The following is a 19,191-nucleotide window of genomic DNA, read 5'->3' on the forward strand; positions in this document are numbered from 1 at the left end:
TATTTGTTAATAACATTTAATATAAAATATAAAACACATTTTATGCTGATTATGATTTTCCTCTTCACATGTAGAAGGCATCAATAATGTTCCCTCAGTTCCATCTTCCATGTTATCTCAGGGGGTTGGCTTCTACTCAATTGGGTTAGAGATTCGTTGCCATGCATATGCCAGCATTAATGAAGGGAAGTTGTATGCTCTATGGGGAAAGTGTAATGGCATCTTGGCTCTGCTGTCTCACTCTTCCCATACCCTACCCCAACCCAGGACCGCCGTAGGAGAAACTAAAACCATCTCTATCTTCAATTCCCCATATCAAAGATGACTTGTTCTTACTAATTATCCACATTCACTTCCCTAGTCACAGAAGGAAAAATGGGGCTCATCATTATTTGTTGTTGTCCAGTCTTTCTGTTTTTTTTTTTCCAGTTGTGTCTGACTCTTCCTGACCCTATTTGAGATTTTCTTGAAGAAGATTCTGGAATGGTTTGCCATTTCATTCTCCAGCTCATATTTACAGATGAGGAAACTGAGGCAAACAGGGCTAAATGATTTGAACTTAGGAAGATGAGTCTTCCTGACTTTAGGCCTGACACTCTATCCACTATGCCACCTAGCTGCCTCCTCTTTATCAGTAGTAGGGTCTAAAACAACAGATGAAATCTTTAATCAATAAACATTTCTGAAGTATCTATTACACAGACCCGGTGTTTTTTTGGTGGTTGTTGTTGTTTTTAGATGCTATGGGGTATTCAATAAAGTTCAATCCTGACAAATGAGGCTCTTATAACTAAGGGAGATAAGTGAAAAAATTTAGTAACCAAACCAATATTCTACACCAGAGTTTTGAGTCTAGTGGAAACTCAGCTTTCTGGAGTCTTTAACAAGTGAGTCTTTCTGGTACTTGTGAATTAACCCTTTAAATGCAAGAGCTTTAAATTGTTTAAAACCCAAAATTCATGGAAATCTTTCTAAGATATACTGTATGCTTTCCTGATTTCAAACACAGAGTATAATAATTGTATTTTTAAAAAAATCATGAGTGATATTATGAACAGAAGAGCACAGTACGTATTGTAACCACAGGTATAGACACAGTACTGAACTTTGCGTCCATCACTTTTGTTAGGAAGTAGGTAACATGCTTCATCATCAGTCCTCTGAAGACACCGTTTGATCATTGTGTTGCATTGCAGATCAGAGTGCTTAAGTCTTTCAGAGTTGTTTTTCTTCGGAACGCTGCAGTTTTCCTGGGTCCTCTCCCTTCACTCTATCATTCCACGTTACCCAGGATTCTCTGGGAAATTCTCCGATTTGTTCGGATGTTTTCTAATTGATAGACACCCCTTTGATCCTAGTTCTTTTCTTTCCCCCCTCTAGCCTCCCCTTCTGCATCAGGGAGTTTACTTTGCTTGTGATTGCTTCTTCCTCAGTCTTATTTACCTTCTTCCCAGTCACCTCCCTATTCCTTCTTGTTTCCCTGTGGAGGCTGATATTTTTGTGCATGTTCAATCCTCCTTGGATAAGAGTGAGATTCCTCAGCTGACCACTCTCTCCACACTCTCTTCTATGTGTATCCTCTTCTCACACACCCCAGTTATTGGAAATAGCAAATGCTTACCCCCTTTTTCCTCCTTTCTACACTAGTGTATCCCTTCTACCTTCTGTCTCCTTTTTAAAAATCATCAGAACAGAACCAATCCATCCCCAGGGCCTCTATTTTTCTTATTTAATTCTCTCAATACTCTTTAAAGACGTTGCATTTTTTTCCTACTTTAGAGTAACAGATCATCATTGTACAGCTCCCACTATTTGAAGAAATTTACCTTCATAGATTTCTCCTGATTCTTGTTTTCATACTTCAAAGTTTCAACACAATTCTGATATTTTAATCAAAAATACTTGGAACTCCTCTATTCCATTAAATGTATATATTTTTTCTCATTGGGTTATATTCAGCTTTGTAGGGTAAGTCATTTTTAGTTATGTTTACATGTTTTTCCTTTTGGAATATTGTGTTTCAAGATCTCATCTTATCTATAGTAGAAGTTGCCAGAGTCTAAGTGATCCTCAGGGCAGCTAAGTGGTGTGGTGGATAGAGTGCTGGGCCTGGAGTCAGGAGGACCTGAGTTCAAATCTGGACTCAGACACTTGCTAGCTGTCTGACCCTGGGCAAGTCACTTAACCTTGTTTGCCTCAGTTTCCTCATCTATAAAATGAGCTGCAGAAGGAAGTATCCATTGCAGTGTCTTTGCCAATAAGACCCCAAAATGGAATCACAAAGAATCAGACATGACTAATCAATTCAACAACAATAACATGATCCTCACTGCGGTTCCTGGATATTTGAAATGCTTCTTTCTATAAGCTTGTATTACTTTTTCTTTGATGTAGGAGATCTGGATTTTGGCTATGACGTTTTCCCTTTGGGGTTTCTTTCAGAAAGTGATTGGTATAGTCTTTTTATTATTATTTTGCCCTCTGGTTCTAATAGATCTAGGTAGTTTTCATTTGCGATTTCTGTAAATATGTCTGCTTTTATAAAAATCATGATTTCCAAGGAGTCCCATGATTCTTTTTATCACCCCCCCAACCAAATGAATCCCCACATCGGCCATGTCCAAAAATACATACCCTGCATTTTAAGTCCATTACCTCTTTGGTTTGGGGGTAGTATAATCAGTTTTCCAGACTCAAGGTTTATCATTGCATTAATCAGCGTTCTTAAGTCTTTCAAAATTGTTTTTCTTTATAATGTTGTTGTCATGGCATAGATTATTCTCCTAGTTCTGCCCCATTCATTCTACATGAAATCATATAGGTCTTCCCAATTTCCTCTGAAACCATACATTTTGTTATTTTTTATGGCGCAATAATATTCCATTATATTAATATACCATAATTTGCTTAGCTGCTCCCCAGTAGGTAGGCATTCCCTTCATTTCTGGTTTAGAACTACCATAAAAAGAGCTTCTATAAATATTTTTTGTACCTATAGTTCCTTTTCTGTTTTCTTTAATCCATTTGGGGTAAAGGTCTAGTAGTGATATAGTTGAGTCAAAGGATGTGTACAGTTTAATAACTTCTAGGGCATAGTCTCAAAGTAATTTTCAGAATGGCCAGATACATTCACAGCTATTCAACCAATCCATGAGCAATTAATATTCCTCCAATTTGACTTAGGTCTATATTTCTGCATCAGGCGTTTCAAACTTGAATTATACAGTTCATAGAGGTATCTTGGTAGATAAAGACCTAAATATTTTATACCTTCTACAGTTATTTTGAATGGACTTTTTCTTTCTAAGTCTTCCTAGAAAAATTTTGTTGGTAATATAAAAAATGCTGTTTATTTCTGTAGATTTGTTTTACATCACGTAACTGCTGAATTTATTAATTATTCCAAATAATTCTCGGTTGACTCTTTAGGATTTTCTAAATAAATCATCCTATTGTTTGAAAAAATGACAATTTTGTTTCCTCTTTGCCTATATCCTTTTGATTTCTCTTTTCTGTCTTTTTGCTATAGCTAGCACTTTTGGCACTATGTTAAATAGTAGTGGTGAGAATGGCCATTCTTGCTTTAGTCTTGATCTTATTGGAAAGGCTTCTAAGGTTCTTTCATTACATATAATATTTGCTGTGATTTTAGACAGTATTTTATGATTTTAGACAATATTTGTTATATTGAAGAAAAGTCAATTTATTCCTATGATTTCTAGAGCTTTTAATAGAAATGAAAATTGAATGTCATCAAAAGCCTTTTTAGCTTCTATAGCTATAATCTATTATTTTTATTATTTATATTATCAATGTGATTTATTATATTTATATTGTGTATGTTAAATTGACCCCATATTCCTGGTATAAATTCAACTGAGTCATAGGTATAATCTTTCTAAAAATGCTGTAGCCTATTTACTAACATTTTATTTAAATGTTTTGCATCAATGTTCACTTCTTTCTCTGCTTAGTTTTTCCACATTTAGCATTTTCATTTTGGACCTTTTTCATTATAATTTCTTGAAATATCTTATGTGGTCTTTTTTATCATCATTTTTTGTAAAGTCCAATAATTTTTAGATTATTTCTCCTTGAACTGTTTTTTAGATCAGTTGTGGTTAATATGTTTCTCACCTTTTCTTCTGCTGTTATTGCTGTTTTAATTTTGTGTTTTCGTTTCAATACTTCTTGTCTCAATGAGTTGTTTTCTATTTGGTTTATTCTAATTTTCAGGGCATTCAGTTCTTGAGTGACATTTTCTATTATTTCTTCTAAGGTGTCAGTTTTCTTTGCCGTTTTTTCTACCTTAGCTATTCCATTTTGTATCTCTTGTTTCATTTTTTCCAGGTTCTCTTTAGTCCTTGTGTCCAGGGCATTTTTTTTTCTTCTTCTGTGCAATCCCGGGATGGGTGGATGGGTGGAGGAGTCTAAAGGTGATTCTCCTTATTTTGCCAGTTAATGGTGCATTTTAAAGTTTTATTGGTGTATTTATCAGAGGTGTGAGCTGCTCTAGGCCCTAGACCACCTATTTTCATAATCTTTGAATCCAATTATTCTTAAATTATCTCTCCTTAAACTGTTTTCTAATCAGTTGTTTTTTATATCAGATATATTTTGTTCTATTTTTTCAATCTTTTGATTTCACTCTAATATTTCTTGTATTTTCAGGAGTTTCTGTTTGGACTATTCTAGTTCTCTTAACTTTTTGTGGGTGTCATGGATTCTTTTGGCAGTCTGGGGGAGCCTTTCTCAGAATGTTTTTAAATATATAACAGACAAAATACAGGATTACATAGGAAACCAATTGTTTTAAAATACAATTACAGCAATGTTAAAAAAAATTAAAGACATCTCTGAAAATCTATATTGATCCATTAGGGGTTGAAGAACCTTTGATATAGTCCAATGTTCTTAACCCTCTCCTGTCCCATTATGTAGATGAAGAAACTAAGGCTTGGAGAAGTCAACTAATTTTACCAGTGTCACATGCTTGTGCCACTATACTATTTGAATCTAGGTTCTCTGATCCAAATGATCTTTCCACTAAACCACATAAGTATAAATTGATAGTTCCCATAATCATGGGGGCTCATATTCTTTTTCTATCACTAGCTCAACCCTTGGTAGCAGAGATTTTTAAAAAATAGCCCAAAGTTCTAGAAATGCACATTCAATTGGCAGTGAGCAATTAATTAAGGCCTGACTTCCTGATATGCCAATCTAACTGAAATTGGAACCTCTTTCTCACCATTGTTATGCCATGAATTCAGAATTTTTTCAAAAAATGGCCTCATGGCCAAATTAACCAAACTTTCTGTGTTGGTAGAATGGAAGTAAATGAAGTCACTTCCCACTGTGGAAAGAATGATTTCTGAATGTCAGCTGAGGCCTATATCTATAATACCACCACCCTGTGGAGAACTGCAGAGAAAATGAGCATAGTTTTCTTCCTTTAGCGGTCTCTGCCCTACCTGGCTTTCCTAAAGAGAGTGGTACCTAAGCAAATGACCTATGTGGCTACTTAGCTTCGGCAGGGTACTAAAAAATGACATCTACATGCTTTTCTTCACTGACATGATCTTCCTCTTACCATATAAAGGGGGCTACTCTGGCTAGCGCTGAGTAATGCCAGATGAAATATTAACTTGGGCTTTGTTAATCAGCTACAGGCTGAGGAAGACCTTTTTTTTTTTTTTTAATGCAGGACAAATTGTGTTGGGTCCCATGTGGTACCACGTGAAAACCTATAAAACAGGTTCCTAGTTACTAAAATTACAAAGCCAATTAGGCTTCTGGTGCCTTGAAACACTTTATAATAATCATTTGCAGCTAATGACCCCTTTGGATTTAGGGAAGTCCATTCTGCCTCAGTCCCTCTGTTGGAGCACATAAAACCCGGCTACTTAGTTACCTGGAATATGACGGTAAAGAACACCACAATGATGGTGGTGCTTACAAAGAGGTTTTTCGCCTTCACTTTCTTTTCATCCAAAAGCACTACCAGGGCATAAGCAACAGCCCCCCGGAGTCCCCCGTATGACATGACCACCTGGTCTATTATCTCTAGCTGGACCATCCGATACTTGTTCAGAAGCCATGTTTGTAAGACCACACCTAGGAAAAAAAATATGCACTGTGATCTCAACACACATAAAACATTTGTTTAGTATCTCTCTTCTAAAGTAAAGCTTGGTGGAAAGGTTTTTATTAAATTTTGTCAGACTTGCCACTCAATTTTATCTTACTGTTTATGACACAGGTTCCCCTTCACCCCCCTCCCCCCGAAGAAAGCTCCAGGGAAAGAATGTGCTATTTTTTTACTTTGCTACGGACTCATTTGGCTGTTTTTCATCACTAATCTTCCTGTCAGTCTGTTTGGAAGGAACAGGCTTAGGAACCCATAGAAAACAGCACTCAGAGAACCTCACTTCCTTAAATTTATGTTCAGATGCCTAGCAGGTGGATGAAGGGTAGGGATTTCCTTCTACTTAGCATGGTAATTCAATTCTCTGGAAAGGTGGAGGATGAGGTAATATAGTTTCATGATTATTTTACAAAATAAGAAATCCCATTAATAGAGTGATCAGAAATACTTTCTAAACTTCTTGTCCAACACTGTTCTTCCTAGTACATTTCTTTTATCACAGGTGCATCTGGAGAATACCTCTCACAACCTTCCTAAGACCAGTGTCCAAACCAAAAATATATACAGTGTTTGCATATGGGAAAGTCTGAAGTGAAGCTTAATAGCATCAGACTCTCTCCTAATGAGACATAGAGAAATACTCCCCAACCCCTAAATGTAATAGCTTACTTCAAAATATGAACAGAGGTTTGACATGTCAATTTAAAACCCTTATCCACTTGGTAATGCGTGACACTTTCAGTGTGTGATGGTGCAGACCCTAATTCTTGGTTTCTCAGCAGTCACTGGAAATTATTTCTATCTTGGATGGGTGAATACGAGCTGTAACTGTGTATAGCCTTACATCATCGTATTTCAAACTCAAGCTTAAAATTAGCTTGTTGCATTGTTTTTGATTGCAGAATTTCATGCCGCAGAAAGGAACTGAAATCACTCATCTCCCAACTGTACATTCTCATTGGAAGTTCTACCTTTTTATTCCCAACATGACTGCCAGAAAAGAGAAGGAAGTTTTATCCTTTGTGGGAACTTAGCTGTGCCAGTGTCAAGTTCATGAACAAAGACACGAGGATTCAGATCTCCCAGCTGCCACTCCCTCCTTATCCTCCTTGCAGTACTTTGGGAACCAATGGGAAACTTTTTAGTCTCCACAAGTCACTCTGTAGGTAGAGAATTTGTGTAATGGCCCCCATTTCACTAACTACCAGTTGTGGAATGAGAATATCAGAACAGACCTTGCTCATGCTGAAAGGGCAAGGACTTCTTTATTGAAAGAAAGCTTGCAAAGCATCTCAAAACGATTCTCCCCAAAATCCCTTCCCCATGCCCCATTTACTTGCTTTGATTTTTACTACGTTACAATTTTGGCAGAGTTCTAAGCAAGTCAATCTGAAACCAAATGATGACAAGCTCTACTCCAGGGTAGGAAATGTACAGACTCGAGGCCACATGTGGGCCTCTAGGTCCTCATGTGTGTTTGAATCCAAACGTCACAGAACAAATCCCCTTAATAAAAGGTCTTGTTCTGTAAAACTTGGACTCAGTCAAAAGGCCACACCTAAGGACCTAGAAGGCCACATGGGACCTCGAGGCCGCAAGTTCCCCACCCCTGGATTTTGTACAATTCACTACCCCACTCAAAACAGAACCAGGAGAAGTTGTGTTTCCTAGGCAAAGTTTATAAATTGTGCCCCCACTCACAATTTAAAACATTGCCTTATGTTTATTGTCAATCAGCAACATTGAATCATCACTATAAAAAGGTAACAATGTACTAAGAAGTAAGTTTCTATGTGCCGTGAAGAAAATTTTATGTCTTTAAAATTCTGCATATTTATAAAAAGTAAAACTAAAATGAGTCCTGCATTGCATCTTTTTCCCTCCTCCCTCTGTGTTGTTTTCTAGGTGGCTGCCTCCTTTGGCCACCCTCAGTCTCATCTCTGCTTCATTGTCTCTCCTTGACCTAAAAGTCCAGGAACACATCTGTTGCCATTCTTAATCCACTATATGGTCATAATGATCTTCCTGTACCCTGGTATGTAACTGGGACAGTGAGAAAGCGAGCAACTTGGAAAGAAGCATTCGTCTCTCAGTGTCTGTAACAGCTCGGTTTCTCAAGAAAATCTTTGTATTATCCAGCTAAGGTGCTTAACTTAAGAGATAAAGATTTGGTGGAAAATCTAATAAATGCATCATGTGCTATGTTTCCAGAATGCCTTCTTCCTTCCTGAGGAACCCTTAAACCGAAAACATGCTCCAAAGGGTTCTTGGCTCATTTCTCTCAGGTTTCATGTTGTGATACCTAGGGATTATGTGATAATGTTTAGAATTAAGTGAAGTAGGCCAGCTTTTCTTACCAATGGCTCTATAGACAGAAATGAAGACTAATGTTAGGAGTATGAATGCTGTGTTCCAAGTCCAGATGAATGGATCTACTGCAGAGATTCCCAGGAACATAAAAATGATCGTTTCAGCTCCACTTGCCAACATCTTCATGGTATACCTCACTGTGGTTGATGACTGCTCAGAAATATTAGCTTTCACGTATTTTTGACAGCATATGCCACAGAAAGTAATCCTGGAAAGATATCCACAATTACTCAGATAAATGACCTCCTCTGTGAAATATTATATTATTTAGATGGTCTTAATAGACTTAATGAAAGTTTGTTAATTTTGTACACTTGCTACAGCACGACCTACCGCAAAGCAGAAGTAAGGACGATAAGAATAAATAAAGGCGGTTTAGATAAAATGTTGTTATCATTCAGTTGTGTCCAAATCTTTGTGATCCTATTCAGGGTTTTCTTGGTGGGGCTACTGGAGTGGTTTGCCATTTCCTTTTCCAGCTCATTTTACAGATGAGGAAACTGAGTCAAAAAGGGGGAAGTGGTTTGCCCAAGGTCACACACAGTTAGTGAGTGTTTGAGGGAAGATTTGAACTTAGGTCTTCCTGACTCCAGGCCCAATGTTCTATGCACTGTGCCAGCTAGCTGCCCCTTAGATAAAAAGTGCCAATGCTGGGCAGCTAGGTGGCACAGTGGATAGAACCCCAGGTTAGGAATCAGGAAGACTCATCTTCTTGAATTCAAATCTGGCCTCAGACACTTATTAACTGTGTGATTCTGGGCAAGTCACTTCACTCTGTTCGCCTCAGTTTCCTCATCTGTGAAAGGAGCTGGAGAAGGAAATGACAAACCACTCCAGTATCTTTGCCAAGAAAACCCCAAATGGGGTCATGAAGAGTTCCATAAGACTGAAAAATGACTGAACCATACCAGCAATGCCATCTTTTTACAAGATGGACCATAAGAAATCCATGGTGCCAGCATATAGGTTTCAGAACACCAACATTCCCTAAATTAGTCAGGCCAGAATCCTTACTGTTCCACCAATATACCATGCTCGTTGGTACCTCATCACCCATGTTCAGGTCTTTGCTTCTTCCTCTCTAGCTCTTGTCTTCCTGTCTTTTTACTGCTTAGGTCAAGTTCAATCTCCTCAGTGTTGCCCTTCCCTGACTAATGCACTTCTCAATTCCCTGAATTTCTACTGAATTAAAGGTCTAGACTATATGATTTAGCTCTGGTGTGTATTAATTTTCCTAGCTAGACTGTAGATTTTCTTGGGGGAAAGATATTTCTTGTCTTACACTTTTTTTGCATCTCCCCCTCCCCCAGAGGTTCTTTCCTTATGCTGAACACATGATAGATGGTCAATAAATAATCATTTATTCCTTAATTTATGTACTGGAAGAGGCAGGTTAGGAAGGATTACCGTAAGAGAGGTAGCAGAGAGAAGACTGGACTTTGTTCCAGAAGAACTGGGTTGGAATACCAGCTTTGCCCCACATTAACCTTTTCTTCACCTCATTTTTCTCACAAATAAAATGAAATGTTTATACTAGATCAGGGATGGAGAACCTGCAGCCTCAAGGCCACATGGGGCCCCCTAGGTCCTCGGGTGTGGCCTTTTGACTGAATCCGAGTTTTACAGAACAAATCCTTTCATTGAGGGGATTTGTTCTGTGAAATTTGGATTCAAAGGGCCACACTTGAGGACCTAGAGGGCCACATGCAGCCTCGAGGCCACAGGTTCCCCACCCCTGTACTCGATGATCTGAGGTCCCTTGTACCTCTAAAATGTTATTTCATTAAATTTAAATCATTAGAGCTATAAATATATCTAAGTATGCATCTCAGCAATTTTTATTTGTAAATAGGATTCCATCTGGCATTATTCTAGTTGCTACATAACAATTAATGCTGTAGAGTCCAGAGCTACAACGCATCCATAGAAAGGCAGTAAAATACCTCAAACAATTTTTGACTTATTTGTCCCTCAAATAAAGGACATAAAATGAATTAAATTAGAATGTTAGTTTCTGTAGTGAATTTTTTTAATCCTTTAAGGCGGTGTCTAATCAGATGAAGGAGAATTGAGAATCCTTTAACAATCAGATTACAAACAGATGACCTAGATAACTCAGGCCTACAAGCACCTACTTTCCCCCAATAGCCTGGTTTCTGTCTTCTTTCGCCAGACAATTGCTTCACCATCCTTTTGATTTTATTTGTGGAAGTCCAACATGAGGAACCACGGCCCACTCTTCCCTCCTTTCTTTTCTCTTTGATTCTTTATAAGCTAGCAGATGTGGCCTACAACATATGGCCGTGGGCCACATCTTACCCAAGAGATCACTTTATGTCTATGGAGAAGACTGTGTCCTGATCGTTTTACATTCTCTTGAGCAATGTAGTGGTATATGCATAGAGAAGGAGAAGAATGTTTCATTTTTTATTGAGTGAATGTCAACTGCGTGCTATTTGGTGTCATGGGCTTCCTAAAGGATTTTACTTCTGGAACATACTATACTTGCCAGTGACTATGACTAACCCAACCAAATGAAGGCCAAAACACCCGTCACTCTTCTGTATTCGTTTTCAGACAAGATTTGGAGCCTTACTGTTTTCTTGCAGGTGGCATCGTCCACTTATGGAAGAGATACTTACGCAAGAATGGATGAGAGGGAAAGCATCTCAGAGGTGAGGTAGGACAGGTAGGAGATGATGAACACAAATGCTGGCTCAATGATCCGGACATGTTTGGTGAAACGAGTCACCAGAGAGAGAAAGAAGGCGAAGATAACTCCAATGAGTGTGCCTCCCAAGCTCACCACAAAGAAAGACACTACAAAAGAGACAAGAACCAACAACGCTGACTTTGGTACAAAATGAATGGCCTCATTGTTCCAGGCATCCCAGGGCCCCAGTGTCGTGGGTGACAGCACTGTCTCTTATGATCATTTTTTTCGTCATTTGTTGCTCAGTAACCCCGTCCTACTGAGGAATCAACAAACTAGGAAACAAGAGACTGCATTCTCTGCTTCTCAGCACTGTATTTCATATGTGAGCAGCTAAAGCTCCAGCTACTATTTTCCAGGGCAGGAGAGAAGAGGAGGGGGGGAGTTCTTATTGTCAACCATCAGGACCAACACATTTTCATATTTCTTCTAGAGACTTGGCTTGTTCCTCAAAAAACACCCCCCCCTTCCCCCATCACAGACAGAAGGACAAGTCAGGAAATTTCAGACTTTCTCCTTATATGACCTAACACCATGGCCAACCATTTTAAGAAAGAACAGAAGATGATTATGTTCTAAACACTGGGTAGAGAAATACTTCCTTTTGCAGTGACTATTTTAGGGGCAGGTTACTCCTAAGAGTGAGTTTGGGCTCTCACTGTGTTGGGCCAACACAGTTTTATGAATGAAGATTCAATTCAATTTCAACAAGAATTTATTAAGCACCTACTAAGTTCCAGGCTGTGCATTAGATGCTGAGGATACAGACAGAACCCCCCCCCCAACAAAACCTAACAAAAAACCTTCACTTGATCTTGCCATCCTCTCAACTGATTATGCTATATCTCTTCTCCCTTTCACAAATAAACTACTAGGAAGGATCTTCCATAATATTTGCCTCCATTTCTTCATTTCTTGTTCACTTTTTAATTTCTTGTAGTCTGGCCTCTGACCCCCCTCTCCACTAGACTAGAAATGTTTTCTCAAAGGTTACAAAAACTCTTCTGCTATATCCAATGACCTTTTACTCAGTCTTCATCCTTCTTGTCTTCTCTGAAGCTTTTTACACTGTTGACCATCCCTTCCTCCTGAACATTTTTCTCTTATGTGAAACAGTCTTCTAAGTTCTCCCACCAGTCTGACCACAACTTCTTGATCTCTTTTGCTGGATCATTATCCTTTTTGTTTCCCCAAAGCAGGATCCTCTTTTCTTCTTTTTCCACATTTTCTCCCATGGTGAACTCATCTGCATCCATCAGTTTGATGGTCATCTCTATTCATATACATCTATATCAATACATACATATGGATATAGATATTGATAGCTTTCTATATATGTGTATTTCTCTCTCTCTCTCTCATCCAGATGCTATTTTGTTGATTCTACCTTCACAATATCTCTTGCATCTGCTCCCTTCTCTTCATTCACTCAGCCTCCATCCTACCTCAAGCCTTTATTACCTCTTGCCTAGACTACTGTAATTGCTTCTTAATTTGTCTCCCTGTTTCCAGTCTTTCCCCTTCCCAATACATTATTCAAACCTATCTGACAAATGTTAACTCAATGACTACTAAGAAATCCTCAGTGGCTTTCTATTGTCTTCAAGATAAAATACAAGCTTACAAGCTTCTCAGTCTGCCATCTAAAGCCATCCACAATATGGTTCTAACCGATGGATCCGTTTTTATTTTATTCACTTTCCTTCACATATGCTGTGTTTGGTCAGATTGGCTTACTAGCCATTCACTGTGCATGAACATTCTCCTTCCCACTTCTCAGACTTAATATGGGTGGACTCCCATGTTTAGAATGCACTCCATCCTCACCTCTGTCCTAGCTTCCTTCAAAGCTCAGCTAAGGTCAATTCAGTTGTAGCCCTCCTTGCCTCTTGAAATCACTTTGTATTGGCTGTGTGGTTAGTTATTTGTGTCTGTGTTGTATCCCTCCAAAAGAATATAAATTCTGGAGGTTATGGACTCTTTTTTTTTCTTCTTTGTGTCCCCAGCACCTAGCACAAACCAGGTCCTTAATAAATGTATGCTGAATTGAATTGATTGCAAAAAGTGAAAGTGTCCTTCAGGCTGGTGAGGCCAGGGGAGTCTTCATGAAGAAGGTAGAATTTAGGATGGGTGTTCTTTCATTAGGAAGAAGAAATATGGGCATTACAGGTATAGGGGTTAATGAGAGCAAGGGTGTAAAGACAGGAAAGCACAGGCCATATCCAAGTAATTCTAAGTAGTCCAGATGGTGGAGTACTCCAGTACAGTATTTAATGCGTGAAAGGGAATGGCAGGAGATAAATCTGAAAAGGTAGTATGGGGACAGATTGTGAAGGATAGGAAATGTCAGCACAAGGAGCATATCATCCCATCCATTGCACTGGGACAACCACTTGCCTGTTGCTGCCCATCTCTTACCACCAGGAACAAGGATGCTCTGAATCTCTGGTGACCCTCTCACCAATTCCACCAGATGAGAGAAACAACTTAACTTTGGGATGGGACCTGGGGAAGAACTGTTCTGGTTGTTGATTAGAGGGTAAATTAATCTACATCTCAACCCTCTATGACCAACCAATATAAGAGTATTCATCCCCATCATCCCTATTCCTATTCCACCCTATTATGCTTTGTAGTTCCTTCCATTGTGAACTCTGGAACTCTACAGCCCTAGTCACCCTCTCCAATGCCCATTGCACCTTCTCTCATGCCCCTTACACACTGTGTTAGGAAAGGAGTAGGTATGCTTCTTGTTCTTCTCATGGCCACCTCCAGGTCTTTTCTACTAACACCTTCACACTCAGCAATCTCTCCTCCAGCTGCATATATCAGCCTATCCAGATCCTAGTGGCCATTTGAATACCCCAAGGCTGTTATCATAGCCCCAGATCATTTCTTCTTCTTTCTCAAGGAGTTCAGTACCTTGCTCCCAGGCTTCCTCTCCACCCCAATTCCCTGCTCTTGAACTTCGGGACCTCGGCTTGGGTTTGTTGTTCTGCTATCCCCTAAAATAGCCTTGTTTCTCAGTTCATTAGTTCCCTAAACCATTCTATCAAACTCAAATACAAATAAGCCACTAAACCAAAAACCTGAGCACTGTATATTTACTTGGAAAAACCACATATTAACATGATTTATGTTCTATATTTTTATTTATTTTGTTAAATATTTCCCAATTAGATTTAAATCTAGTCAGAAGGCCCATTTGACACCTCTGCTGCAAATGATCATTGTCTCCCATTCTGTACATGGGGATGGATGGTCATACCCTTGACTTCATCATCACCCACAAGTGATGGGCCACTACAAAAAATCACTGAAATCCATCAGATAGCAACCTCTGTCCTGACATCTCTCCCTGTACCTAAAACCATTCTCTGTATTCAACACAACCTTCAGTCACTCTACCCCCAGACCATCACCCTCAGTCTGGTCTCACTTTCCTACATGCAAAACTTTGGCCCTTTATTTAATTAGCTCAACTTTATACCGAGTTTTACCATTACATCTCTTGCTCCTGTGTCTTACCACATTCATCCCCTTCCAAACTCTAATCCTGGATAATCTCTACCATACCCATTCTCTTCTTCTGATCCTGAGCTGCTAAACATGGCTGGAGGAAATCACACCACTGTGCTGACTGGATCCACTACAAACATATACTCCCCATCTCCAACTGGGTCCACAGTACTGCACAACAATTCTTTCACTTCTTCCTGAAGAACCTACATCTCATTTGTCAATAGTTCTTCCAAACCTTCTCTTTTCTTTCTAAGCAACTGGCATGACCTCCCCTCCCCTTCTCCCCCACCCCCTGCCATACTCACTGAAATCTGACCTACATTTACTTATAGAAATGCAATCCTCTAGGCATCTTAAACTCAATATGTCCAAAACGGAACTCGTTATCTTTTCTATTAAACTCTTCGCTCAACTTGATTTCCCTATTTATGCAGAGAGATTTACCATTCTTCTAATTAAATAACACTGCAAGTCATCTTCAACTCCTCCTTTTTACTCATCCCACATAGCTAATCAATTGCCAAATTCTGCCATTTCTTCCTTCTGCAAATCTCTTGTATCTGTCCTCTTCTCTCTACTTAGACCACAACCAGGCTAGTTCGGGACCTTGCCACTTCTCATCTAAACTACAGAAATTGCTTCCTAAATGGTCTCCTCCCAGACTTTCCTTTCTCCTATCTGTCCTCCATGTGGCTGTGAATGGACGTTTCTAAAGGATGGTCTGACAATATCATTTCCCTGCTCAAGAAACCCCTAATGCAACCAGGATAAAATGCCAATTCTTGCCTGTCATTTCAAGCCTTCATAGTCTAGCTCTATTCTACCTTTCTAGCCTTATTCTACATTACTCCAGATCACACATTCTATGGTTCATCAAACTTTCTCTCTCTCAAGACATTCTATCTTCTGTCTCCATGGCGTTGTATTCCTGGAATATTTTTCTTCCTCACCTCTCTCCCTCGAAACCACTTACTCTGTAGAGGCTCAATTCAAGTATCTATCTCTTTCAAGAGGTCTCTCCTGACTCCCCCAGCTGTTACTTTCCCCCACCCCTAATCACTCTTTAATTATTTGGTGTGTTGGGTTTATTTAACGACAAACGTGTGCTCCCATAGAGGAATGTAAACTTTGTGAAGGCTGGTACAGCCTCGCTTTTGTATTTGTATTTGCAGCACAGCAGGTTCTTAATAAATACTTCCTGCTCTTGTTGATTATGTTGGAGATGGGCAGCTGTTGACGGTTTCTAAACGTGAGTGTGGCAAGACCATGTACTAAGGTGAGGAACCATTTAGCAATGGGAATGGAAAGGAAAGGATGGTTGCAGGAGATCGTAGACAGCCAGCCAAGGCTTGGCAACTGACTGGATTTGAGGAATGATAAAGAGTGAGGTGGTCAGAGATGCTTCTGTGGTTTTAGGCCTGGGTGACTGGGAAGAGGGTGGTACAACCCACAGAAATATGAGGAACAGAAGCAGGTTTGGGGGAAGATGATGAACATGATTTTGGAATAGGCAGACTCAAACTTTAAAGGGGAAATTCTTTATAAAGGGGACTGGTAGACCACTGCTTATGCTAACTGTTCAGCATTTCAACTTCAGCACCCCGGCTTCCACAGACTATAGGACCTATGGAGGAGAGACTGTAGAATCATTTTTTTAGCATGTAAATGGATCCACCCAAAGAAATATTCACTTACCCCTGTAAAGTATTATTGTTGCTATGTAGACAATCATGCAAAATATTGTTTTTGACAAAATTGCTGAATCAATGACACTAATTGTAGATCTTAATGTTGCTACGCAAGCCCTTAATGAAGTTCTGAAGAAAGGATTAGGAAATATCTCAATTTACGCACCTATGCCTTTCACATAGTCCGCTCCTGTCACTTTGTCAGCACCCAGTGACACGAAAGAGTCAAAAACATTATACAGGACCTAAAAGGAGAGAAAGTGAGTCAAATAAGAGTTCATCATGCCTCAGACGTCAAATGATTCTCTCCTACTAATAGCCACTGATTTTACATGTCGTGGAAGGTAGGACTGTAGCAGAGATGGGGAGGAGGAGAAAGGAACCAGTCTAGTTTGGAAACAAAACTGTTGGAAGGAAAAATCATCATGGAATAATAATAATCAACATTAAAAAGGCCAAAAATAAGAGAGGAAGATGAAATGCAATACATTGTCTATTCAATGGGAGGAGGAAAGAACATTCTGAACTGAAATCTTTTCAAATAAATAGTGAAATTCAGAATTGGGTGCCACATGCATGCTGTGGCTTTCTGTAAGATCACCTGTTAGGAGCACATCTGGCACATTTCCTTATCATAACAAAACAGGGATTACAAACCATATAATTCAATAAATCATGATTATCAAACCCACCTATTTCTTTTAAATGACTTGGTATTGTTTTGACTCCTGGCTTGTGGGATTCTTACCCCCTGCAGTCTATGCGGGTGTTGATGTTTAAACATTATCCTATCAAGACATTGAGATAAAAAGCTAAGAAACTTGATCCTGGATAATTGCTTTTCCTCACTACAGCTTGTATAGACAGCTGTGTTTTCTGTGTCTGAGTTCTTTTAAAATGATGCTAGTTTCTATTCCTTTTCCAGAAAGTACCTCACAAACACTAAAGCACTATAACGTTTTATTTACATAACCCAGAAAAGGGGGTGCCATTAGGGATGGAACAATATGGAGCAGGCCAGCACTCGCTGAAGGTTACTTTTGCCTCCCCCACCCCAGCCATTGACTGTATGCACAAGAGAGACATAAGGTTCTGCCCCCTCCCCCCCAAGTATGCCACTGTCACCTATTGGGAGTCAGCTCTAGGTAGACCTATGACTATTAGGGAGGAGAGTACAAGAAGGCAGCAAGGAACTCCCCTCTTGTACTCTCCAATCTGGTAAATGGCTCCACTAAATTTCAAAACATCTCTGTCTTGTGGTATAGACAGAGACCTAGGATCATAGGTGTAGAACTGAAAGGACCTTTGAAAGGTCATCTAGATCAAGCCCATCATTTTACAGATGAAGAAACTGAGGCCCAAAGTCAGAGGGGCAGCTTATAGCAGTGCAAGGACTCAAACCCAAGTCCTTTGACTCAAGATGGAGCCCCTATCCCCACTGTGTCACAGTGTGGTGCCTTGTCCCTCTATAATCTAGACCCAGGACCCAGTGATCGTTGTGCTAGAAAAAGAGAATTGATGTGAATATCTGGAAGTTATCTAAAGGTGTGATGAAAACGAGTCTCAAAAACAGATTTCATTCTTGCTAAATTCTGTTGGCTAAGCTGTAGGGATGAAATAGGAATTATTTTATTTTATAAAGATATTAAATGGGATTAAAAGAGCAGATTTTTTTTTTAGCAGCCCCATTTTTCTTTTTGGAAATGTAGGTCACATAAAAGAAGGGTGAATTCTCATCTACTAAATAATTGAAACTACTTCAAGATAAATGAAATGTTGAGCTGCTTTTGGTAGTTTAGTAATTATAGAAGCAAACAAAAAATAGTGATGGAGCTGTACCAGTGGAACTAGGGTTAGCGATCATTCATCTTATTGATTCCCAAAGTATCACCACTGAGAATATTCTAGGAACCAAATATGGATGTTCAAGTCCTGATTTATTTTTTTCTGATTAGGTAAGCAAAACTAAACAGGACAAGGACAATTTTCTTATGGAGAAATGGATCCATTTTTACCCCTCAAACTTCTAATGGTGATCAATAAATTAGAGCATTCATTTATTAAAGGAAATAGCCTTTTTAGAGAAAGGCCTTTTAGAAATGGAGAAGTAATCATATTTAGTATCATCACCTTGACTTTACTTTTGTACATGAGTGCCTTTTGGTTAGATTTCTATGGCTAGATAGAAATGCACCTTGTTCATACTCCACAAAAAAAGTGAGTGGTGCTGGGTCTTTCGGGTTGTTTTAGCTTCTACTTTATGAAAAGGCAATGGCCAAAACCAGGTTCGTATTATAAGAAAATGGATAATGCTAGTGTAATATCAAGCAGTGTTATTTGATTTTCATAATTCTTTTGCTTAATGCAACTAGTGCATACGTAGCCTGTTCACTTATAACTCTAAATATAGGTCAGATGCTACTTTCTGTGTTATTCCTTCCTGCCACCTGGGCAGCCTAATAGATGGTAGCATCAGAACTATGCAAGCTGGGCACCCCAGACCTACATGAACTGGGTAGCTGTTGTTCTCCACCCTGCCCCCCACCTGCATTACCTTCCCTCCTCACCTTTAAGATTACTGGGATTCTGGGGAGTTTTAATTCTCCAAACAAGTATGCAATGGTAGGGAGATCTATTACACAAATTACACACACACACACACACACACACACACACACACGTGTGTGTGTGTGTGTGTGTGTGTGTGTGAGCACATGTAGGAGGTGATGGAGGTAGAAGCAGCCAGCACT

The 19,191-nt window shown here is 39.2% G+C and overlaps 1 protein-coding gene across 1 annotated transcript in view; it reads right to left on the reverse strand.

Annotated features, from left to right (window-relative positions):
- The window catches only part of SLC9A3 (solute carrier family 9 member A3), a 117,250-nt gene that overhangs the window by 24,068 nt on the left and 73,991 nt on the right, over positions 1-19,191 (reverse strand). The window contains 4 exon segments of the mRNA XM_020985668.2: positions 5,915-6,117; positions 8,506-8,726; positions 11,161-11,338; positions 16,608-16,686. Coding sequence (XP_020841327.1) covers positions 5,915-6,117; positions 8,506-8,726; positions 11,161-11,338; positions 16,608-16,686 — 681 coding nt within the window.

Source organism: Phascolarctos cinereus, unplaced genomic scaffold, assembly GCF_003287225.1.
Source record: "Phascolarctos cinereus isolate Bilbo 61053 unplaced genomic scaffold, phaCin_HiC Scaffold_4;HRSCAF=312, whole genome shotgun sequence".
Classification (NCBI taxonomy): domain Eukaryota; kingdom Metazoa; phylum Chordata; class Mammalia; order Diprotodontia; family Phascolarctidae; genus Phascolarctos; species Phascolarctos cinereus.